At 41.8% G+C, this 25831-nt stretch overlaps 1 protein-coding gene across 1 annotated transcript in view; it reads left to right on the top strand.

Annotated features, from left to right (window-relative positions):
* COMMD8 (COMM domain containing 8) overlaps positions 1–25390 on the top strand; it is a 31494-nt gene extending 6104 nt beyond the window's left edge. Inside the window, exons 3-5 of the mRNA XM_056557417.1 lie at positions 939–1091; positions 16943–17098; positions 24936–25390. Of these exons, the coding sequence (XP_056413392.1) occupies positions 939–1091; positions 16943–17098; positions 24936–24956 (330 nt within the window). The 3' untranslated portion in view covers positions 24957–25390. The remainder of the gene's footprint in view (positions 1–938; positions 1092–16942; positions 17099–24935) is intronic.
* The last annotated feature ends 441 nt before the right edge of the window (positions 25391–25831 follow it).

The following is a 25831-nucleotide window of genomic DNA, read 5'->3' as shown; positions in this document are numbered from 1 at the left end:
CTGAGACGTTATCATATCTATTGTTTCCATTTGCCCCTCTACCTTTATCGACACTGAGGTCAACATGTTAGTCTTGTTTGGCTTTTTTTTTTTTTCTAGTTTTTTTTCTTTATGCTATGTATTGTATTACAAATACCTTTGATTATACTTCCAAAACTTTAATAAAAACCTTTGAAGAAAAAAAAAGGTTTTTCACTGGAGTACCCATTTAAGAAGTTAAAGTCAATAGAAGCTTCGTTATTGCTATCAACCACGTTGCCCACGACGTGTTACACACGTGCTTTATGCCCGTGTTAACCCACCCTAACTTTTTAGTTCAATCTTCTGTTTGTGTGCAATACAAAAAAAAAAATTCTGTTTTTGTTTAGTAATTTGCAAAAGTCCGAAATGGATCCATAAGGGAGGAGAAGTATAAGTCCTTCATTGTTATTTCCTATTCCTTTTGAATACACTTCTGGCTTTGGCTCAAACTGCCACTGCAGTTTTCCAAAAACTGCCAGAAAAAAAACCAAGTGGAAACTTAGCCGTTAAAATACCTCAGTTTTTCGGCTGTTTTTTGCATGAGAAACAGACATTTTTTTAAGATGATAATAAACAATCCTTACTCTAAGGGAGTTTGACTTAAAGAGGATGGACACGTCTTAGCTGTTTTAATAAAAGACTTATGATGATAATATTTGACTTAACTGTGTCCGGTTGATATTGATGAATATCTGTCCCATTTAATCCCTTAGTCTTGTCCATAAGATGGCTGCATATGGAGAAGCATGTAACCATACGTATCACTCTGCTTGCTCCACTGAGCCTGAATAAGGGAACACAAGTAAAGTGAAAGCATTTAGCATGTATCAATACCATCAATAAATGAGTATATGCAGGATATTTGCCATATTTAATAACTCTGTGTTTTTTTTTTTTTTAATAATTTTTTCCTAAAGATATCTAATGAACTAAGTGGAATAAATCCAGAATATAAAGAAGTGATCATTAAATGCATAAAAAGTAGAAAACCTGAAATCAGAGAAGCCTTAGTGGAGAACGTGTGTGCTATGTCATCTGCATACTTACAAGACTTTGACTGGCAGCTAAAGGTATGTGCATCTTTTTGGTGTCATGTATTTTAGATATGTTGCTTTATTCCTTTATGGTGTTCTTGTTTTTAGGGGCACATACAGGACTCCATCTGAAGGCTCTGAAGAATAATGTTTTGGACTCATAGTTTGTCTAAAACATTTATGTAACAATGCTTGCAAATAGTTTAAAAAAGACAAATAAAAGTCAGCTTTTTGGTTATGGCACTCTGGAGATATCCTGTGGTAAAAAAATAACCATTGAAGGGAGTTATGTGCAGACGATAGATGCACGCAACTGGATTTATTCATGTGTGCATCACAGTAGTGCCCCCATCCCTCAGAAAATTGTGTCCCTCCATTCTGCATTTCCCCAAGTTTTACAGTATGCCCTTCGATTTCTCTATTTCTTACAGTTGCGCCCCCCCCCCCCCCCCAAGTTACAGCAGGCCTTTTGTCTGCTTTCCCACCAGTCATGCCTCCCTTTTACATTTACTGCAGTCACAACAAGCTTCCCTTCTATAATAGTAATCTTAATTTTTATAGTGCCAATGGATTCCACAGCACTTTACATTTCTGAGGTTACAAATATAGACAAAATTCAGACATTTGTAGAGTAGTAATCTATCATACAGGAGGAATTAGGGCCCTGCACATGTTAACTTACTATCAATTTCCCTACAGGCCTTCCTTCCACCTTCACACTATTCACAACCTGCTTCATTGAACCTTGCCACAAGACTCAATAGGCTTCCCCTCTATTTCCTAATAGTCACAACTGGCCTCATTTTATGTTTATTAACTAGTAACCACAGGCCTCCACTCTACTTCCCTTCTACTCACAACAGACTCCCCTTCCATTAGTGATCATAACTGGAATAGCCTACCTTTTTGCCTTCAGCACGCAGTCAGAGCAAGGCCATTGGACGAAAAAGTAGACCATTTGTGAGACTTGACTTACATAGTTACATAGTTACATAGTTACATAGTTAGTACGGTCGAAAAAAGACATATGTCCATCAAGTTCAACCAGGGAATTAAGGGGTAGGGATGTGGCGCGATATTGGGGAAGGGATGAGATTTTATATTTCTTCATAAGCATTAATCTTATTTTGTTCCAGGAATGTATCTAATCCTGTTTTAAAGCTGTTAATTGTTCCTGCTGTGACCAGTTCCTGAGGTAGACCGTTCCATAAATTCACAGTCCTCACGGTAAAGAAGGCGTGTCGCCCCTTGAGACTAAACTTTTTCTTCTCCAGACGGAGGGAGTGCCCCCTCGTCCTTTGGGGGGGTTTAACCTGGAACAGTTTTTCTCCATATTTTTTGTATGGGCCATTAATATACTTATATACGTTTATCATATCCCCCCTTAAACGTCTCTTCTCAAGACTAAACAATTGTAACTCCTTTAATCGCTCCTCATAGCTAAGATGTTCCATGCCCCACATTAGTTTAGTCGCGCGTCTCTGCACCCTTTCCAACTCCGCAGTGTCCCTTTTATGGACAGGTGACCAAAACTGAACAGCATATTCCAGGTGAGGCCGTACCAATGCTTTATAAAGGGGGAGTATTATGTCCCTGTCCCTTGAGTCCATGCCTCTTTTGATACATGACAATATCCTGCCGGCTTTGGAAGCAGCAGCCTGACATTGCATGCTATTCTGTAGTCTGTGATCTACAAGTACACCCAGATCCTTCTCTACCAGTGACTCTGCCAGTTTAATCCCCCCTAAGACATACGATGCATGCAGGTTATTAGTACCCAGATGCATAACTTTACATTTATCCACATTGAACCTCATTTGCCAAGTGGATGCCCAGACACTTAGTCTATCCAAGTCATCTTGTAACTTATACACATCCTCTATAGACTGTACCGTGCTACAAAGCTTGGTGTCATCTGCAAAGATAGAAACAGAGCTGTTAATACCATCCTCTATATCATTGATAAATAAATTAAACAACAGCGGTCCCAGTACTGAACCTTGGGGTACACCACTAATAACCGGGGACCAATCAGAGTACGAATCATTGACCACCACTCTCTGGGTACGATCCATGAGCCAGTGTTCAATCCAGTTACAAACTAAAATTTCCAAACCCAAAGACCTTAACTTACCTGTCAGACGTCTATGAGGGACAGTATCAAACGCTTTAGCAAAATCCAGAAACACTATATCCACAGCCATTCCTCTGTCAAGGCTTCTACTCACCTCTTCATAAAAGCAAATTAGATTGGTTTGACAACTTCTATCCTTAGTAAACCCATGCTGGCTATCACTTATAATACAATTATCCCCTATGTATTCCTGTATGTAATCCCTTATAAGTCCTTCAAACAATTTACCCACAATGCACGTTAAACTTACCGGTCTATAGTTTCCTGGGGAAGACCTAGAGCCCTTTTTGAAGATTGGCACCACATTCGCCTTGCGCCAGTCCCTTGGCACAATACCAGACACCAGAGAATCTCTAAATATCATGAACAGGGGTACAGATATTACTGAACTTACCTCTCTAAGAACTCTTGGGTGTAGTCCATCCGGTCCTGGGGATTTGCTTACATTTATATCACTTAACTTACCTTGTACCATCTCTACATTAAGCCAGTTCAGTACATTACATGATGTGTTACCAGCACTGACCTGGCCAATGTCAGCTCCTTTTTCCATAGTGTATACAGAACTAAAGAACCCATTCAGTAGCTCCGCCTTCTCTTGATCGCCTGTGACAACCTCCCCATTATCATTATTAAGGGGTCCTACATGCTCTGTCCTTGGTTTTTTTGCATTTATATATCTAAAAAAATATTTAGGATTAGTTTTGCTTTCTTTGGCCACCTGTCTCTCATTTAGAATTTTTGCTGTTTTTATTACATTTTTACAGATTTTATTAAGCTCCTTGTACTGTTTAAATGTTATAGCTGACCCATCAGATTTGTATTTTTTGAACGCAATTTTTTTGTTGTTTATTGCTCTTTTAACATCATGTGTCAGCCATGTAGGATTTAGTTTTAATCGTTTATATTTGTTCCCCTTTGGTATATATTTAGATGTATAGTTATTTAGAGTTGATTTAAAGATGTCCCACTTACCTTCTGTATCAGTATTTGAGAACACCTCCCCCCAGTCTATGTCCTGTAGTGCAGCCCTCAGCCCAGGGAAGTTTGCCTTTTTAAAGTTATATGTTTTTGCCTTCCCCGCCTGTCTTTGTTTTCTACATTTTAAGTCAAAAGTAACTATATTGTGGTCGCTATTACCAAGGTTTTCCCGCACAGTTACATTACCAACCAGCTCTGCGTTGTTGGAAATTATTAGATCCAACAAGGCATCACTTCTTGTTGGGTCCTCCACAAACTGGCCCATAAAATTATCCTGCAATAAATTTAGGAATTTGTAACTGGATGAATTGGGGTCGAGGGGGTGGAAATCCCACTCACCTTTAGTAGATTACAGACAAAATGTTAGTTCTAATAGTTGATAGCCCTAAAGGGGTACTCTTCCCCCAGACATGTTATCCCCCTATCCAAAGGATAGGTCTCTGGGCTGGCGCTGCAGCGTTAGTCACGGAAGCCTGGGGCTGCTGTGATCGTGACATCACGCCACGCCCCCTCCATTCATGTCTATGGGAGGGGGCGTGATGGCTAGTACACAGACTTTTTGTCTTCTTACATAGACATGAATGGAGGGGGCATGGCGACTGTGATCTCCAGTCATCCGGCACGGAGCGGAGTTCACTCTGTGCACCGGATGACTGGGGTGCCGTGGCAGAGATCGCGGGACCCCAGTAGATGGACTCCCGCGATCAGATATGTTATCTTCTAACCTTTAAAGGGGTACTCCGCCCCTAGACATCTTATCTCCTATTCAAAGAATAGGGGATAAGATGTCTGATTGCCGGGGTCCCACCGCTGGGGACCCCTGCGATCTCTCCTGCAGCACCCCCGTTCATGAGCTGCACGGAGTGAAGATTGCTCTGTGGTTGATGACGGGCGATACAGGGGCCGGAGTATCATGACGTCACAGGTCCGCCCTCTCGTGATGTCACGACCTGCCCCCTTATTGAAAGCCTATGGGAGGGGACATCCTGTGGGTTCAGCTCCTTTTGACACGAGGCTGATCGAGGAGCCAGTAAAACAAGTAAAAAGACTGATGGTTATGTAATAGTGCTGCTTTTATTTGAGTTAGTAGGAGAAAGCTCTTTATTGGGACAATGAATTTTTGGACAAAGGATCGTTTAGCATTTCAAGATGCATTGTTCTAAGAATGGTATTGGCTGTTAACTAATGGCTGTATGACCAATTACTCTCCCAGCATCTTTTTGTACCACTATGTACCTCAATGTGCAGTACCACAGCTCTAGAATATACACCGAAAATTAAGGGAACACTAAGATAACACATCCTAGATCTGAATGAGTTAACTAATCGTATGAAATACTTTTGTCTTTACATAGTTGAATGTGCTGACAACAAAATCACACAAAAATTATCAATGGAAATCAAATTTATCAACCCATGGAGGTCTGGATGATATGGAGTCACGCTCAAAATCAAAGTGGAAAACCACACTATAGGCTGATCCAACTTTGATGTAATGTCCTTAAAACAAGTCAAAATGAGGCTCAGTAGTGTGTGTGGCCTCCACGTGCCCATATGACCTCCATACAATGCCTGGGCATGCTCCTGATGAGGTGTCGGATGGTCTCCTGAGGGATGTCCTCCCAGACCTGGACTAAAGCATCCGCCAACTCCTGGACAGTGTGGTGCAACGTGGCATTGGTGGATGGAGCGAAACATGATGTCCCAGATGTGCTCAATCGGATTAAGTATGCAGGAACTGCTGACACACTCCAGCCACATGAGGTCTAGCATTGTCTTACATTAGGAGGAACCCTGGGCCAACCACACCAGCATATGGCCTCACAAGGGGTCTGAGGACCTCATCTCGGTACCTAATAGCTGTCAGGCTACTTCTGGCAAGCACATGGAGGGCTGTGCGGCCCCCAAAGAAATGGCACCCCACACCATTACTGACCCACCGCCAAACCGGTCATGATGGAGGATGTTGCAGGCAACAGAACGTTCTCTACAGCGTCTCCAGACGCTGTCACGTCTGTCACATGTGCTCAGTGTGAACCTACTTTCATCTGTGAAGAGCACAGGGCCCCAGTGGCAAATTTGCCAATCTTGGTGTTCTCTGGCAAATGCCAAACGTCCTGCATGGTGTTGGGCTGTAAGCACCCCCCTGTGGACGTTGGGCCCTCATACCACTCTCATGGAGTCTGTTTCTGACCGTTTGAGTGCACACATGCACATTTGTGGCCTGCTGGAGGTCATTTTGCAGGGCTATAGCAGTGCTCCTCCTTGCATAAAGGCTGAGGTAGCGGTCCTGCTGCTGGGTCGTTGCCCTCCTACGGCCTCCTCCACGTCTCCTGATGTACTGGCCTATCTCCTTGTAGCGCCTACATGCTCTGGACACTACGCTGACAAACACAGCAAACCTTCTTGCCACAGCTCGCATTGATGTGCCATCCTGGATGAGCTGCATTACCTGAACCACTTGTGTGGGTTATAGACTCCGTCTCATGCTACCACTAGAGTGAAAGCACCGCCAGCATTCAAAAGTGACCAAAACATCAGCCAGGAAGCATAGGAACTGAGAAGTGGTATGTGGGAACACCTGCAGAACCACTCCTTTATTGGGGATGTCGTACTAATTGCCTATAATTTGCACCTGTTGTCTGTTCCATTTGCACAACAGCATGTGAAATTTATTGTCAATCAGTGTTGCTTCCTGAGTGGACAGTGTGATTTCACAGAAGTGTGATTGACTTGGAGTTACATTGTGTTGTTTAAGTGTTCCCATTATTTTTTTTGAGCAGTGTAGATGCAGACCTGTTGGTTCTATGTCAAGAAGGCCAATAATTGCCTCTATAAATAATTGTGTGTTTCATGTAAAGAGTTTTTCACATCATCGCGTCTAGTCTAAGCTTAGTGGAAGGATTTACGAACCAAGAGTTATCTATAGATGTAATTATAAAATGGTATTACTGACGTACAGGCATATGGCTTGCTTCCACCCGCCTCTGTCTCAGTAATAGCCCCTTGTAATTACACAGATGGCCGGGGTCATCCCTAGTCTGAGAGGTCTTTACACCTGTGAAATGCAATTATAGCAAATGTGTTCCTACAAAGAACATACTCATTAAGTTAAATTGAAAACAGCATGCGCATCGCATTGAAACATACCGGGATGATCCGCGGCACCCCACGCCACTGGAAAAGAAATGCCTGAGAAGGACTTATTTACAATAGAAAGCATGGTTTTATTATCAAGGCCTTCAGTGGCCAGCCTGCAGTCTGCTGCTTCAATGTGATTGCTCCCAAACATTGTCTTTAGTACGACCAAGGAATCTATGATGAGCTAGTGCAAAGATTTGTTGGCGTATCAACCCGTTGCTGGAATATAAGTGAATATCAATCATAAGAACCTTTTTATATAGTGTTAACATATTCTGTAGCACTGTACAACAAAGAAATTATATGTAGATAGCAACATTCAACAATTATCAATTCAAACAAGAGAAATGAGGACCCTGCTCACAAGTGCTCACAATTTATGGGGCAGTAGGGGGGATAAAAAATAGGGTAGTACACAAACAAGTTGGATGAGCCAGTTGCATGGCATTAGCTGTGTATGCAACGATGTGAAGTGCATGGACATTGGAAAAATCTGGTAGTTTTTTTTATAAACAGTGCCACACCTGTCAGTGGATTGTGCTGACCATGGGCACTAAGTGACTTTACAGAAGAAAAAAAAAACCAGAACAAAGCGTTAAGAACTGTGGTTATAGCATCATGTTGTTTATCCAACACAATAAACAGTGTAAAATAAGAATAATAATAATAAAATAAAAATGCTGGTTTGCCGGTTTTCTATTCATCTTGCCTCCCAAAACTGTATAAAAAGTTCTATATACCCTAAAATAGTACCAATACTACTACAATTTGGTTTGCAAAAGAAAAAGCTGTTAAGTTATGGATTTTGGATTGATTTCGATTGATGTGAAGAAAAAAAAAAAAACAAATAGTAAACAATAACTACATAAATTTGGCATAGTTGTAATCGTAGTGACCTGTTGAAAGGAAATGTATCCAGTAATTTACACTGCATCGTGAGCAGCATTTAAAAAAACAAAAAAACAGACTAAATAGAATTTCTTTTCCTTTACCACCACCCAACCGCCCCCAAAAAAGGCATTTAAAGGGAACCAATCATGTGATTTCACTATATATAACACATGGCAACGCATTATGTATGGTAAAATCTTCATCCTTATTATCCTTGGGACACGTTCTTGCCTGCAAGAAGGGGAAGGATATGACGTTTAAAAGTCTTCCCTGCCGCCCCATAAGTAGTCCTCTGGGCGGGGAGCTATACTTGCCTAATCCTGTCTTCTCTCCTTTAATCACGCCCCCCTCATCATGATTGACGGCCTGTGTCACTGCTCTGCTTTCAAAGTAGATGGAGCGAAGCCATGTCTTTGCTCAAGTCTTCACAAATCCCTCTGTAATATTATCCTCCTCTGTGCTGATCACTTTACCCAGTTTAGTGTCATCTGCAAATATAGAGATTCTACTCTGTAATCCTTCTACAAGGTCATTAACACCGTGCCTCAAAACAGCATTTATAAACGGTGCTTCGGCACGGCAGGGTTATGAAGCGAGCTCAGGAGCTGAGCTTGTATCATACCCGCACGGTCCCGGCTGCTATTAGCAGCCAGGACCCATGACTAATGACGGACATCGCCGTTCAGGTAGATGTCCGGCATTATCTCTCTAAGCTGCGGCCATCAAAGTTGATCGCCCCATCTAAAGTGAAAGTGAAAGCTTCCCGGCAGCTCATTCAGGCTGATTGGGACCATCGCGGTGAAAATGCTATGTCGGGATCAACTAGGACGCATCAGGAGGGTGCCTTACCTGCCTCCTGTGCGTCCGATCGGCGATTGATTGCTCAAAGCCTGAAATCCAGACTTGAGCAATCGACCGCCGATAACACTGATCAATGCAATGTAATGGCATTGATCAGTGTATTGAATTGATATACTGCATGTTATAGTCCCTTATGGGGGCTATAACATTGCAAAAAAAAAAATTGAGAAAAAAAAGTTAATAAAGATGATTTAAAGGGGTACTCCGCCCCTGGACATCTTATCCTCTATCCAAAAGATAGGGGATAAGATGTCAGGTCGCCGGGGTCCCGCTGCTGGGGACCCCCTGGATCTACCATGCAGCACCCACCTGTATCGGCTTCCGGAACTGCTGGAGGTCCTCAGGCTGAGTCCATCTTGACCACCGGGACGGAAGATCATGACGTCACGACTCCGCCCCTGTGTGATGTCACACCCCGCCCCTCAATGCAAGTCTATGGGAGGGGGCGTGACAGCGATCTGACATCCTTTGGATAGGGGATAAGATGTCTAGGGGCGGAGTACCCCTTTAACCCCCTTCCCTAATAAAAGTCTGAATCACCCCCCTTTTTCCCATAAAAAAAAAAAGTGTAGATAAAAATAAACATGGTATCACCGCGTGCGTAAATGTCCGAACTATAAAAATATTGTTAATCGAACCGCACGGTCAATGGCGTACGCACAAAAAATTCCAAAATAACGTATTTTTGGGCACTCTTTATACCATTAAAAAAAATTTATAAGAACCGATCAAAATGGCCGATAAAAACAAAAATGATACCGATAAAAACTTCAGTTCACGGCGCAAAAGATGAGCCCTCACACCGCCCCGTATGAAGAAAAATAAGTTATAGGGGTCAGAAGATGACAATTATAAACGTATACATTTTCCTGCATGTAGTTATGATTTTTTCCAGAAGTACGACAAAATCAAACCTACATAAGAAGTGTATCATTTTAATCGTATGGACCTAGATTTTTAGGTAAAATGACTGATGTCATTACAAAGTAGAATTGGTGGCGCAAAAAATAAGCCATCATATGGATTTTTAGGTGCAAAATTGAAAGGGTTATGATTTTTAAAAGGTAAGGAGGAAAAAACGAAAGTGGAAAAATGCTTAAGGGGTTAAAGGAAATCTGTCATCAGTGTCGCCTGCACTAACCTGTTGGTACAGACAGGTAGTGCAGGTGACACTGATGACAACAGTACTTACCTTGTTCTGTGCAGTATTTCTCCGGTATCTTCGGCTCTGGGCCTGGCTTGGAGCATGTGCGGAGCTTCGTGACGTCACCACTGCTGTTCTCTGCTGGGTCCTGCTGCTAGAGAACAGCAGCGGTGATGTCACTAAGCTCTGAATATTGCAAAGAGGTGGACCCGGTACTGACCCCTGCAGTACCCCACTTGTCACCCAACCAGAGCAAGTTCCATTGATCCCCATTCTCTGCTTTCCATAACCAAGCCAGATGCCTAACCATTTACATATTATACTCCCCTAGTCCCAGTATCAGATGCCTCAGAAATGTCCAGATATACAACATCCACAGCTTCACCCCAGTCAAATCAAGTGAGCTCCACATAGAAGCTGATCAGATTAATCTGATTGAACCTATCCAGCATTAACCCATGTTGGTGCTGTGTTATGTTATTATAATTGAGATACTCCAGAATAGCATCTCTCGGAAAACCCTCAAAATTTTTTTTTGTCACAACAGATATTAAAGGGGTATTCTGGCCATAGACATCTTATCCCCTATCCTTTGACCCTTTTTTTGATTCTTTTGCTAAGCACCAGTCCTGTGGAACAAGTCTTGTCATTATAGAATCTTTAAATATAAGTAATAAGGGTCTGTCCAGCAAGGTGGTGCTTAATTCCAGCCAAACTTCTGGACCTCTTGATTTGTGTGTTTTAATGTTAATAATGCGATGCCACACTTGGCTTAAACAATTGAGATTTGCTGAAGAATTTATCATCATACCTTTTCATTTCATCTGGCATTGCATTTTCCTGTGTACAGTAGAGAAAAAGGCTTTTAATACATAGGCTTTTTCCACCTCCTCCTCCACCATTACATCCAGATTATTTACCGTATTTTTTCTTTCTGTTGTAGTTTTTCTCTCTATTGCAGTTTTTGCTTATTTTATTTATTTTTTACAGAATGTGTTCTCCTTTTTTAATTTTTTATGCTTTCCCACTACATTCTTGATTCAGTAGTCTGAATGCTTTCCTTTATCACCTCACTGTGTTTCCCCCCCCCCCCCCCCCCTATTTCTAACACACTTATTCCTGTGTTGTGTACAAGATCTATTCAGGATGCTCTAAAACATGTCCCATTAATACAGGACTTCCATTCTCACGATCAGTGGGGGCCCCAGCAGATATATCTACACCGATCAAACTTATGTCATCTATTCTTTTTAAAGGCATACTCTGCACATAGACATCTTATCCCCTATGCAACGGATAGGGGAAAAGATGTTTAATTGCAGGGGTCCCGCCACTGGAATCCCCGCGATCTCCGTGCAGCACCCGTGCCACAACCGGCATTCTAAACCAGTCACTCCCTATCCAATAGAATTGTATTGAGTGGGCGTGGCTTGACGTCACGTCTCCGGCCCCGAAAACCCAGCGTTCTAAACATACTGTTAAGAATGCCGGGTGCGGCACACGTGCTGCCTGGAGATTGCAGGAGACCCCTGTGATCAGACATCTTATCCCCTATCCTTTGGATAGAGGATAAGATGTCTGTGGGCAGAGTACCCCTTTAAATGTGCAGTAAGGTTTAATGACTGTGATGTGCCAGCCTGCCTCCAAACCTCAATGCCCACACAGGGCTGCCACTAGGTAGCCCTGTGTGTGTGCTCATAGGAGCATATGCAGCGTTTTTCCCACTGTGCAGTGGATTTTGCCCAGTATGAAATATGCTGTGTATACGCTATGTGTAACCCTACCCTAAAAATAATACACACTTAATAGTGTGGCAACCCTTTCATTCCTCCTGAACTCGTCCTGCAAAAAAGAAGCCCTTTACAGCTCTTGAAAAGTGGAGATGAAAAAAAATAAAAAATATTGTCACAGGAGTAGATAAAGCAGACGTTGATTACTGCAATGAACAATATAAACACATTGTAAACCGCTCTTTATTAATGCAATCCTTATCCCCCCCAAAAAAGAGAGAAACAATGTAAATCCATCAGTTATCTTCTCCAGAAAGCTCTGTCTATTTTACTTTCGACTACAGGTAATCAGGAGATGTTGCAGCCCAGTTTGAAGGGAACTAAATAGCCTACATGCCCTTTGTGACCTCTGTGACCCTAATCTATCCAAGCTAACATTCAATTTCACAATGGTGGATTTTCATTAGGACCTAGACAGTTGCAATGTGAAACAAAGTGAGTAATACGGGGAACACGGGATTGGCAATTTTTAGTAAAAAGAAATGTCTACTGCAATTTCTTGAGTTGCACGATGAAGGTCATTGGTTTGTTCATCAGGAGTTACTATGAACCCTAAGCTTGGAGTATTTTTTATTTGCACTCTCTTTTTCTATGAGTGTGCCTGAGTGTCTGGCAGTGTTCTCTTCAGTGCTCTATCCTCCTGGTAATGAGGTGCCGGGTCCCTGGAGAATACAGTTTTTCATCCGACATTTTGTTGCACAATTCAAAATAAATAAAAAGAATTGCAAATGTAATATAGTTGCCATTTCTGAGCTCTTAGACTTGCACTACTTGCATTTTCACCCTTGGCTAAGTAGAGGTTCTTTATCTCTATTTTTTTTTTTTTTCTGCGAATTGGTTTTGAACAAATGAAACATTGCAAAATGATGAATTTTAAGTGAATTTCTGAACTGAAATAGCTCCTACAGAAATAACAGAAAGCATCATGTTGTTCTGAGCCCATCTGCCGCTTGATATCGATTTATCTCTCTGATTGAATTGTAGCGGTGGTCTGAATGCAAAGCCGAAGATGTGAGAAACGGAGAACATTCCTCTCATTAGGAGCTGTGCCTAAGAGTCTGTATGATTTCATACATTTATTCATTGATTTGTCAGTGGCATTGTAGTGGAGGACTGAACAGAGAGAATGACATCATCCTTCATTCCTAGGGTAATAGATATGTTTTTATGGTCAGAGAAGACCCGTACAGTGTCAGTCAGCAACATCTGCTCTGGCACCAGAACCGGTCTTGGCATCAGCGGTGCTGAGAATAAAGTTATAGGTATGAAATCCATTCTACGTGATGTAATGATCATTGCATCAGTTTCCAGAGCTGCAGTGTGACTTCTGCTCAGAGTTGATGTTTCTGCTCTTATGAAAATTGCTGTGTTCTGTGCCAGATAATCTTGTCAAGCCATTATTTCTGATTAAAATGAGAGGTCTGCTGGTGTTCCTCCAGTGTGAACTGAACTTTTAATCTTGTTTTCCACCATCTGATTGTCTGTGATCAATGTATATGTACGTGTGCATATTTAGATACCGTATATACTCGAGTATAAGCCGACCCGAATATAAGCCGAGGCCCCTAATTTCACCCCAAAAACCCAGGAAAAGTTATTGACTTGACTATAAGCCTAGGGTGGGAAATACATCATCCCCCACCGTCATCATCCAGACCCCCGTCATCACCCAGACCCCCGTCATCATCCCCCCCCCCCCTTCATCATCACCGCCTGTCAATCCCTTCATCAGTCGTCTTCAACCTGCGGACCTCCAGATGTTACAGAACTTAACTCCCAGCATGCCCGGACAGCCGATGGCTGTCCGGGCATGCTGGGAGTTGTAGTTTTGCAACATCTGGAGGTCCGCAGGTTGAAGACCACTGATGGGATTGACAGGTGGAGAGTTCACTCGAGTATTGTTCTAAAGAACTCATATGCCATTGATGACCACCCTTCCAGTTGCTATCTCATTTACATTCACATGATATATACTAACCTCTTGTGTACAAAGGCCTTTAGAGAAGTCCAGATATACAACATCCACAGCTTCACCACGGTCCAATCTATAACTGACCTCCTCATAGGAGCTGATCAGATTAGTCTGACAGGACCGATCCCTCATAAACCCACATTGGTGCTGTGTTAGAAGTTTTTTTTCCTAAAAAATACTCCAGAAAAGCATCTCACAGAAACCTCGCTAAAACCTTACCCCCAACAGATGTTAGGCTAGGTTCAGACTACGGAATTTCCGCCGGAATTTTCGCTTTGAAAATTCCGGAAGAAATTCCGCTTACTATAATGCATAGTGTAGTGAATGGTTTTCCGTTCACAAATTCACACTTCGGAATTTGTGAAGCGGAAAATCCGGATGAAAAATCCGCTAGAAAATTTCCGCCTGAAGAAAGGGGTTGCTCTTTCTTCAGGCGGAAATCCTAGCGGAACACATAGCAGTCTATATAGGAGACTGCAGTGTCCGCGCGGTCCTAGCGCCGACTAATTCAGTCGGCGCAGGCGGAACTCGGAATCTCCGGGCGGAAACTTTCTTCCCGGAGATTCCGTAGTCTGAACCTAGCCTTAAAGGGGTACTCCGGTGGAAAACTTTTTTTTTTTTTTTTTTAAATCAACTGGTGCCAGAAAGTTAAACAGATTTGTAAATTACCTCTATTAAAAAAAAATCTTATTCCTTCAAATACTTATTAGCTGCTGAATACTACAGAGGAAATTATTTTCTTTTTGGAACACAGTGCTTTCTGCTGACACCTCTGTCCATTTTAGGAACTGTCCATAGGGAAATATGTTTGCTATGGGGATTTTCTCCTACTCCGTGCTCGTGATGTCAGCAGAGAGCTCTGTGTTCCAAAAAGAAAAGAATTTCCTCTGTAATATTCAGCAGCTAAAAAGTACTGGAAGGATTAAGATTCTTTAATAGAAGTCATTTACAAATCTGTAACTTTCTGGCACCAGTTGATTTAAAATAAATAAAAGTTTTCCACCGGAGTACCCCTTTAAACTTACTGGCCTATAGTTCCCAGGATCCCTTTTTGACTGCCACCACATATGCTAAGTGCCAGTCCTGTGGGACAATGCCTGACATCTTTATTGGGACATTACAGAGTACCTGTTATCAAACCATATTTTCTAAACTAACTCAGATTATATTCCCTAACTACTCCTAACGCCCTCCTGCCCTTATTTTTTTCCCCCAAGCTTTAAAAATCTCTGTATCATACCTTTCCACTTGCTCACACTGTGTGAGCTCCCAGCAGGCGCAATGTCACTGAAGACTGTGAAAGCTGTGCCTCACCATGCCCTGCACACACTTCCTGAGTTTGGTCTCCTGCCAGGCCTGGAGGAGGGGGTGTGCCAACCCCCGCATGGAGGGGCAACTGACACGCCCCCTTCATGTATCCCATAGAGATACATGGAGGGGGTGTGTTGGCTGTAGCTTCCTGCGGGGATCGGAATTTACAGGGTGGGCCAATTCTATGGATACACCTTAATAAAATGGGAATGGTTGGTAATAATAACTTCCTGTTTGTGGCACATTAGTATATGTGAGGGGAGAAACTTTTCAAGATGGGTGGTGACCATGGCGGCCATTTTGAAGTTGGCCATTTTGAAGCCAACTTTTGTTTTTTCAATAGGAAGAGGGTCATGTGACACATCAAACTTATTGGGAATTTCACAAGAAAACAATGATGTGCTTGGTTTTAACGCAACTTTATTCTTTCATGAGTGTACAAGTTTCTGACCACTTATAAAATGTGTTCAATGTGCTGCCCATTGTGTTGGATTGTCAATGCAACCCTCTTCTGTCACTCTTCACACACTGATAGCAACACCGCAGGAGAAATGCTAGCACAGGCTTCCAGTATCCGTAGTTTCAGGTGCTGCACATCTCGTATCTTCACAGCGTAGACAATTGCCTTCAGATGACCCCAAAGATAAAAGTCTAAGGGGGTCAGATCGGGAGACCTTGGGGGCCATTCAACTGGCCCACAACGACCAATCCACTTTCCAGGAAACTGTTCATCTAGGAATGCTTGGACCTGACATCCATAATGTGGTGGTGCGCCATCTTGCTGGAAAAACTCAGGGAACGTGCCAGCTTCAGTGCATAAAGAGGGAAACACATCATCATGTAGGCCACTGGATATGCAAAATTGCCACATGATGATGTGTTTCCCTCTTTATGTACTGAAGCTGGCACGTTCCCTGAGTTTTTCCAGCAAGATGTTGCACCACCACATTATGGATGTCAGGTCCGAGCATTCCTAGATGAACAGTTTCCTGGAAAGTGGATTGGTCGTCGTGGGCCAGTTGAATGGCTCCCAAGGTCTCCCAATCTGACCCCCTTAGATTTTATCTTTGGGGTCATCTGAAGGCAATTGTCTATGCTGTGAAGATACGAGATGTGCAGCACCTGAAACTACGGATACTGGAAGCCTGTGCTAGCATTTCTCCTGCGGTGTTGCTATCAGTGTGTGAAGAGTGGGAGAAGAGGTTTGCATTGACAATCCCACACAATGGGCAGCACATTGAACACATTTTATAAGTGGTCAGAAACTTGTAAATAACTCATGAAAGAATAAAGTTATGTTAAAACCAAGCACATCATTGTTTTCTTGTGAAATTCCCAATAAGTTTGATGTGTCACATGACCCTCTTCCTATTGAAAAAACAAAAGTTGCATTCAAAATGGCCAACTTCAAAATGGCCACCATGGTCACCACCCATCTTGTGTTGCAGCAGCTTTGGGCAGGGAACTGCTCTTTCAGACTTGGAGCAGCCATGTATTGTATGGTTATCAATTCGTTTTCCCGACTGGGCACGGAAAAATTAAATATTAACTTTTATTTTTTTAACCATTTACACACATGCTGGCGTTTTTATTTTTTTTATTTTTTTTGTGCAGTTTATAATTCTGCAGCTTTCTAAGTATTTTTATGTTTTTACCCTTTAGCTTGCTATGTCAAGTGATAAGCTTTCTACATTGCAAATGCCACTTGTGAATCTCGACCTGGATATTGTAGAAAATGGAGCAATTGCACCAGTGTCCATTGAGATGAATAAAGAAGAGCTGCAGAATCTTATCAATTCTCTAGAGGCAGCTAACAAGGTATGTGTTGGCCTTTTATCTGTCCTATTATCCCAGATCACCTTTCTTCTTCTAGAATATATCTGCTGCGTCTGGATATCGCTGAATGCTTTGACATGACATCTGCAGGATTTATTTGGATTGGATTTCCTTGCTACCTTATACAAATGTATTACTGGAAATTGAATGGAACATCTTTCCTTTTATACGGGGATATAAGGTTATTAAATGTGAGGACAGGAACTGATCTTTCTGCATGATTTATATGGATTCTAAAAAAGGCTCCATATTTAATCAATTAGGAAATTACTTTTCTGTTGGATTAGACATTCTTTTGTAAGAATTCCACACCTAGAGAATTTTATTATAATTTTAAAGTAGAATGGGCTGAAAAACATATATATCCCTATAATCTGTATAAAAAGCATATGTATAAATAACAGTCACGGCCATAAATGTTGGCACCCCTGAAATTTTTCTAGAAAATGAAGTATTTCTCACAGAAAAGGGTTGCAGTAACTCATGTTTTGCTATACACATGTTTATTCCCTTTGTGTGTATTGGAACTAAACCAAAAAAGGGAGGAAAAAAAGCAAATTGGACATAATGTCACACCAAACTCCAAAAATGGGCTTGACAAAATTATTGGCACCCTTTCAAAATTGTGGAACAATAAGATTGTTTCAAGCATGTGATGCTCCATTAAACTCACCTGGGGCAAGTAACAGGTGTGGGCAAGATAAAAACCACACCTAAAAGGAGAGAAGTTCACTTAGTCTTTGCATTGTGTGTCTGTGTGTGCCACACTAAGCATGAACAACAGAAAGAGGAGAAGAGGACTTGAGAACACAATTTTGGTTCTCAAGTCCTCCAATCTCAAGGTTAAAGGGGTACTCCGGTGAAAAACTTATTTTTTTTTTATTTATTTTTTTAAATCAACTGGTGCCAGAAAGTTAAACAGATTTGTAAATTACTTCTATTAAAAAATCTTAATCCTTCCTGTACTTATTAGCTGCTGAATACTACAGTGGAAATTATTTTCCGTTTGAAACACATAGCTGTCTGCTGACATCATGAGCACAGTGCTCTCTGCTGACATCTCTGTCCATTTTTAGGAACTGTTCAGGGTAAAAGGAAATCCCCATAGCAAACATATGCTGTTCTGGACAGTTCATAAAATGGACAGAGATGTCAGCAGAGAGCACTGTGCTCGTGATGTCAGCAGACAGTTCTGTGTTTCAAAAAGAAAATAATTTCCGCTGTAGTATTCAGCAGCTAATAAGTACAGGAAGGATTAAGATTTTTTAATAGAAGTAATTTAGAAATCTGTTTAACTTTCTGGCACCAGTTGATTTAAAAAAAAAAGTTTTTCACCAGAGTACCCCTTTAAAAGTCAATCTCCAGAGATCTAGATTTGCCTTTGTCCACAGTGCGCAACATTATCAAGAAGTTTGCAACCCCTGGCACTGTAGCTAATCTCCCTGAGCGTGGACAGAAGAGAAAAATTGATGAAAGGTGTCAACGCAGGATAGTCCTGATTAGTGGATAAGCAGCCCCAAACAAGTTCCAAAGATATTCAAGCTGTCCTGCAGGCTCAGGGAGCATCAGTGTCAGCGCGAACTATCCGTCGACATTTAAATAAATGGCTATGGCAGGAGACCCAGGAGGACCCCACTGCTGACACAGAGACCTAAAAAGCAAGACTACATTTTGCCAAAATAAACTTGAGTAAGCCAAAATCCTTCTGGGAAAATGTCTTGTGGACAGATAAGATCAACATAGAACTTTTTGGTAAAGCACATCATTCTACTGATGAGGCCTACAAAGATAGGAACACAGTACCTACAGTGAAATATGTTAGAGGTTCAATTATGTTTTGGGCTTGTTTTGCTGGCACTGGGTGCCTTGATTGTGTGCAAGGCATCATGAAATCTGAGTATTACCAACGGATTTTGGGTCGCACTGTACAGCCCAGTGTAAGAAAGCTGGGTTTGCATCCAAGATCTTGGGTCTTCCAGCAGGACAATGACCCCAAAACATACGTCAAAAAGCCCCCAGAAATGGATGACAACAAAGTGCTGGAGAGTTCTTAAGTGGTCAGCAATGAGTCCAGATCTAAATCCCATTGAACACCTGGGGAGAGATCTTAAAATTTCTGTTGGGAAAAGGCGCCTTCCAATAAGAGAGACATGGAGCAGTTTGCAAAGGAAGAGTGGTCCAACATTCCGGCTGAGAGGTGTAAGAGGCTTATTGATGGTTATAGGAAGCGACTGATTTCAGTTATGTTTTCCAAAGGGTATGCAACCAAATATTAAGTTAAGGGTGCCAATAATTTTGTCCAGCCCATTTTTGGAGTTTGGTGTGACATTATGTCCAATTTGCATTTTTTTCCTCCCTTTTTTTTGGTTTAGTTCCAATACACACAAAGGGAATAAACATGTGTATAGCAAAACATGTTACTGCAATCCTTTTCTGTGAGAAATACTTCATTTTCTTGAAAAATTTCGACACATTGGAAAAATTATTTTATTTTAACCTCTTAAGCCCATTTTCACCTTAAGCACCCAGCTAATTTTATTTTAGTGTTTTTGTTTTTTCCTCCTCGCCTTCTAAAATTCATAACTCTTTTTTTTTTTTCCATTCCCAGACCCATATGAGGGCTTGTTTTTTGCGTGACCAGTTGTACTTTGTAATGATATCACTCATTTTGCCTTTAAATGTATGGTAAACCCCCAAAAATGTTTTTTGTGTAAGGAAATTTAAACGAAAATCATAATTTTGCTAATTTGGGGGGCTTCGTTTTCGCACTGTACACTTTACGGTAAAAAATATATGTTTTCTTTATTCTCTGGGTCAATACAATTAAAATGATACCCATGGTTACATACTTTTCTATTATTGTACTGCTTTTAAAAAATCTCAAACTTTTTTACAAAATCAGTATGTTTAAAATTACCCTATTTTGACCACCTCTAACTCTCTTATTTTACTGCATTCAGGGATTTGTGAGGGCTCAATTTTTGCACCATAATCTATAGCGCGATTGCTGATGTCCGCCATTACCGGCCGGTCCGCGGCTGCTGACAGCCGCCGGAACCCGCCAGGAATGAAGCGAGTACATCTCCTGCGCTTGTATCACAGCCCCACCTTAAATGTACAGCGCTAAGAGGTGCTATGAAGCACCGTACATTTACGATGTATGTCCTTAAGGGGTAAAAAAAACCACTCCCCCCACAGCCCTCGTTAACCATTTTATTAAGGAAAAAAATCCAGTTCATCCGCAGTAGCCCCCAAATCCGCCGTAATCCTCTGCATACACGGAGCTGAAACAAGAAGAAATGAAAAGAAAAAAAATTGGTTAGGACATTTTTGGCGCTCTCCGCTGGGGAGAATGCCCATAATGCAATGTCTTCCCAAACAGGGAGCCTCCAATTGTTACAAAACTACAACTCACAGCATGCCCAGACAGCCTTTGGCTGTCTGGGCATGCTGGGAGTTGTAGTTTAGCAACAGCTGGAGTCTCCCTGTCTGGGAGGACACTGGCAGAAGGGTCTGTTCACGTTATACAAAATGTACAATGTGAACAGACCCTCACACCTTTACCAGCCTGGCTCCCGTCTGTAGCTCCACCACCTAATAATGTTATCACTAGGGGCGGGGCTACACAGACACAGCTGGGACTGGAGGGAGGTAAGGGGACATCTTCATCTTCTGTATACACTATATCTATAGATTTCTGTATATAGTGTATACTGCCCAAAGGGTTAACCTACACTGTCCAGCAGTGTAAGTTAACTCTTTCCTTGCCGGGCTGGCTGCACAGCTCAGCAAGGGGTTAAGTGAGCCAGCAATGTGTATACTGTATACACATTGCCGGCTCCCTGTAAGTTCTTGCTGGGCAGTAGATATACGACATATATCTACTGCTCACCATCAGCTGTGTCCCAAAATTCACATCAGGACGATCGCAACAGTTGTCTGGAGTGACACTTGCTGCGATCTGTCCCTTACTGCAGGTACTACTGCTCCCAACATGGAGCACACTCTGCTCCATGCTGGGAGCTGTAGTATCTGTACTAATAGACAGATGGCCTAGGTGTCACTTCTGACACCCGTTGCCATCTGTCTATTAATGCAGGTACTACAGCTCCCAGCATGGAGCAGAGTGTGCTCAATGTTGGGAGTAGTAGTACCTGCAGTTAAGATCAGATCACATTGGGTGTCACTCCTGACACCCGCTGCGATCCTCTGGTATAAGGTATAGAAGTGGGCTGCAGCTGGACTTGTCTGGTCCCCTGTCCGACACTATACTCCGCTGTGATGTGAGGTTATCTTCACTTCACAGATTCGTATATGCCGCTGTGAGCTGTGAGTGTCCGACACCATCTGGCCAATTACAGCTCTGGGGAAAGCTCCCAGACAGGTGCGGCGTGCCGCCCGCTTTTATAGCTTATAACATAGGATCGCAGCGGGTGTCAGAAGTGATCTGCGATCTGTCTATTATTACAGGTATTACTACTCACATCATGGAACAGTCTGTTCCATGCTGGGAGTAGTACTACCTAAAAAAATCTAAAAAAAAATAAAAAGTAATAAAACACACACATTTTATTGAACACATAATTAAAATACATTACTAATAAAGTTTTACAAAATTAATTATAAATAATATAATATTTTTATAAATAAATGGCCCCTTTCTAAATTTTTTATATTGCAGGCTGATTTTTAGTTCTCTGCCTGCCCACATAAATTGATCCCTGTTTAAAAATTAATAAAAATTTATGTTCTAAAAAAATCTAAATTTCTTAAATTTTTTTCATCACTTCTGTATCTTTTTTTATTTTTTTATGGTACCCTACGAAATATATAACAAAAAGGGTATCTCCATCACTTTTTTGGATCGCTTAAGTCCAAAGAAAGAAACTGCCTGCAAAAATGCCAAAATTTAAACCCACATGGCGTTTTTTTTTGGCCTTTTTTACTCAAAATACCACAATGCCATACTCTGAATTTGAGGACATTTTTGAAAACCAGCCTCTGAGCCCAAAAGAGCTGAAAAACGCCCAAAAGATAAAAAAAAAAAACGCCAAAATGAAAAACTCCAAGTGGATCTGGCATTTTGCAGTTCACTATTGACTTGCAGCTAACATCTGGCCGTGCGGCAAAATGGACGTTTTTGTTGGCTTTTTTGCATGAAAAACCTCAGTGAAATTCTAGCCTAATGCACGAATCAAGATGACATCTCCATTGTCCTAAGCTGCACTGTGACAGAAGGGAAATTATTCCTGCCCGAGGGGAAAAAAATTATATATTTTTTATTATTTACAAGTAAAGTATTTTGTCTATTATAACAATTTACAGAACAAATCTTAGTCTCTGTTTACATGCGCTTCAGATGCCCTCAGAAATTGTGTAATATTTGAAAGGAAAGAATAGGTTAACATGGAGCATTATTTTTCCTGGTAAAATCAGACACCTCAGCATTACTCAACTGATCCAGTTATTAGTAGTGGTGCAACCAAAAGAAAATTTGGGGCAGAGACCTAAAATTTCCCAAAGTTACAACTCTGACGCATTGTTGTGCTACAGACTGATTAGCAATCTGTGTCTCTCTAGCTGGTGTAGAAGTACAACTCCCAGGATGGCCTGAGAGCCTTAGTTCTTCACCAGCTGCTGAGCCACCGATAGTATCGGGCACTATCGCCGAACGTCTTTCCTTATTTCTTCCCTGGCCTCAGCTTTACACCACGATCTCCTGCCATGTGCCGGTTAGCCCCTTTGTTAGCCACACCCAACGATCCTTTCGGCACCAATTTATTTTCTTTTGGTACGAGGCTGATAATTTTTGGCAGTCAAAATTTTGGTGCATCCCTAGTTATGTCAGTAGGGTCCACCTGGTATCTATTGTATGATTAGTTCATCACAGCAAGAACTCTGTACTCTTGTGCCAGAACGGAAAAGTGAAGTTGACAATGCAGATATTTTGGTCTTTGAAAAACACTTCTTTTGGGTCTATTTACATGGCAGAATTTCCACTTGCAGAATTCCGCCTCAAATTAAATCCCATAGATTTCTATGGGATTCCACACTCCCATTCACACTTCTGAATTTCCGCAAGCGGAAATTCAGAAGTGTGAATGGGAGTGCGGAATCCCATAGAAGTTTATGGGCTTTAATTTGAGGCAAAATTCCGCAAGTGGAAAATCTGCCGTCTGAATAGATCCTTTCTGTGATTGTGGCCGACAGGCTCCCTCTACAGTGATGTTTTACAGAACCTGAAATGTTGTGGTATTTCAGAGGAATCATAGTTCTAAAGCTTGTTGGGAATGAGGCTTCAAGTCATTGGGTCAGATCCATGGCAGCCTTTCTCAACCCTGCTGGTTCTGATCGATTTATCTCTCCCTATACCTAAATATGGGGAGATCGATCAGTTAGGGTGTGAGGGGTGGGGAGAAGCTGTTTGGGACCACCTGACGACTGAGTCCTGTTTCTGACCAGTGTTCTAAATATCATTACTCTAAAATGCTGTAGCATTTCATAGTAAATCCTTATTATGGTGTACAGATGAAACCTATCATTGTTTCATGCTGGTGGCGTTTGATGAAGAGAAACTCTGTCAGCAGCTTTCCTGCGGTGAGTGCTGCTCTCTGGTATATAGTTCTGCATAATCTGTTCTTAATTGCCCTATGACAAAAAAAAGCCTTATCATGTGTGTTGTTAGATACATAGGCCCTGATGTATCAAAATGTGTGAGGGAAAACAGCAACCTATCACAGCTCAGCTTTCACTTTACCACAGCTCGCTACAATAGGAAACCTGAGCGGTGACTGGTTGCTCAGAGCAAAATCCCTCCAATTTTACTCTGACACATTTCAGTAAATCAGGGCCGCAGAGAGCAGGTTTATGAATACAGCTTTAGGGTACGTTCAGATGAGCGGATCCACAACGTATTTTACGCCTCGCATCCGCCGCCGAAGGACTGCTACAGGGTGCCTTTAGTTGTACCTGCTCAGAGCAGCAATACGCAGATACGATCAGACACACTGCGACGTGGGAGTCACCGCACGCATGCGCAGTATACTCTCACATTGTGGCTGCTCTCGGCCTAGCTCAGGGAGCAGGGGGAGCAGACACGATGTGTGCGAGTACACCGCGCATGCGCGTCTCGCACATCAAAGCAGTGTGTCTGCTCGTAGTGATGTAGTGCCACTCCGAGCAAGCACATCTAAAGTAGGGGTCCTTCGGCGGCGGATCTGCAGCATAAAATACACTGTGGATCTGCTCGTCTGGAGGTACCCTTAGGGTATGTTTACAAAGGCAGATTTAATAGCGAGTTTGCAGCTCAATTCACAGCGTGGCACTTGCTGAAAACTTTTTTTTAAAGTACCCTTACAAGAGATAAAATAAAAAGACAATAAAAAAAAAAGGTACGAGTCACATTTTACAATGTTGTAATGTTCAGGCACATGTGTCCAGGAATGCGCAAAGGCGTTGGCTCAGACACTGTAGTCATAGAAACAACAAGTAGAATCCTCTGGAAAGTGAAGTAAAAAAAAATCAAATTCTTTCATTTGTTAATGTTAAAAAAATAAAATAAAAAAAAATACAAACAAAACAACACATTGCATATATCACAACATACTGTTATGTGACCTATATGCAGGATGTCGTTTTGTTTGTATTTTTGTTATTTTCTAAATTAAGGATTCTACTTCTTGTTCCTCAAAATACAATTGCTTACTATAGCCTGTAATGAATGTACTGTACAGTGCCCTCCATATTTTAGAAGAATGAAATGCCCTATAGTACAACAATAGATTGAAAACAAATAAACTTTTTTTTTTTTTGTCTGCAGGTCGTCCTTCAACTGAAATGAAGATTTGGGTGATTGGTTTTCACCAGCTTTATGACAAGGCCCTGCTGAAGCCCTTAGTCTTGTTGTGGTAGCAAAAAGTGGGACATTACCAGCCGTGCTTCAGTGGGCATTCATAGTTTACATGTGTATGAATCTGCTATATCCTGGCAGGTGCCCCAGAATTCTCCCCCCAAAACGGGTGTGGCTTCTCTTAGTATTGCAGTGGTGTACATGACTTTAATGTACTTTTTTCTTTTCTTAAAAGGCAATTGACATTTCTTTTATAGTTCTTGGTTCTTATATACAGTCCATGTTATAAACATGCAGGTAGGATTGTTATGTAAAGTATATCTCCTTTTTGTATTATAAGTGACAGTAAAATGTAAAATATATTGAATCATTACATGAGAACATGCTTTGTATTTTGAAGATAATAAAGCCATGTTTTATTTGTATTGTTAGCAGAGTTTAAAAGAAACGTTAAAGTGATTATCCAGGTTTAAAAAATTACATGTAATAAGTAAGGAGGAGGACTCAGCCGATTTGGGCCTTAAAGGAGTATTCCGCCCCTAGACATCTTATCCCCTATCCAAAGGATAGGGGATAAGATGTCAGATCGCCGGGGTCGCGCTGCTGGGGACCCCCGGGATCTTGTCTGCGCCTCCCCGCTATCATTATTCGCTCCGTGCGTAATGACTGGCTATACAGGGGCCGGAGCATCGTTATGTCACGGCTCCGCCCCCTCGCAACGGCCCGCCCCTCAATACAAGTCTATGGGAGGGGGCGTGGCGGCCCCATAGACTTGCATTAAGGGGCAGGCCGTTCACCGTACGGTATCATTAACATTTTATTTTAATAGTTCGGATATTTACGCATGCGGCGATACCAAATATTTA

Source organism: Hyla sarda, chromosome 1 (genome assembly GCF_029499605.1).
Source record: "Hyla sarda isolate aHylSar1 chromosome 1, aHylSar1.hap1, whole genome shotgun sequence".
Taxonomy (NCBI): Eukaryota; Metazoa; Chordata; class Amphibia; order Anura; family Hylidae; genus Hyla; species Hyla sarda.
Note: the sequence above shows the minus strand (reverse complement) of the source record. Positions and strands in the feature narration are given on the sequence as shown.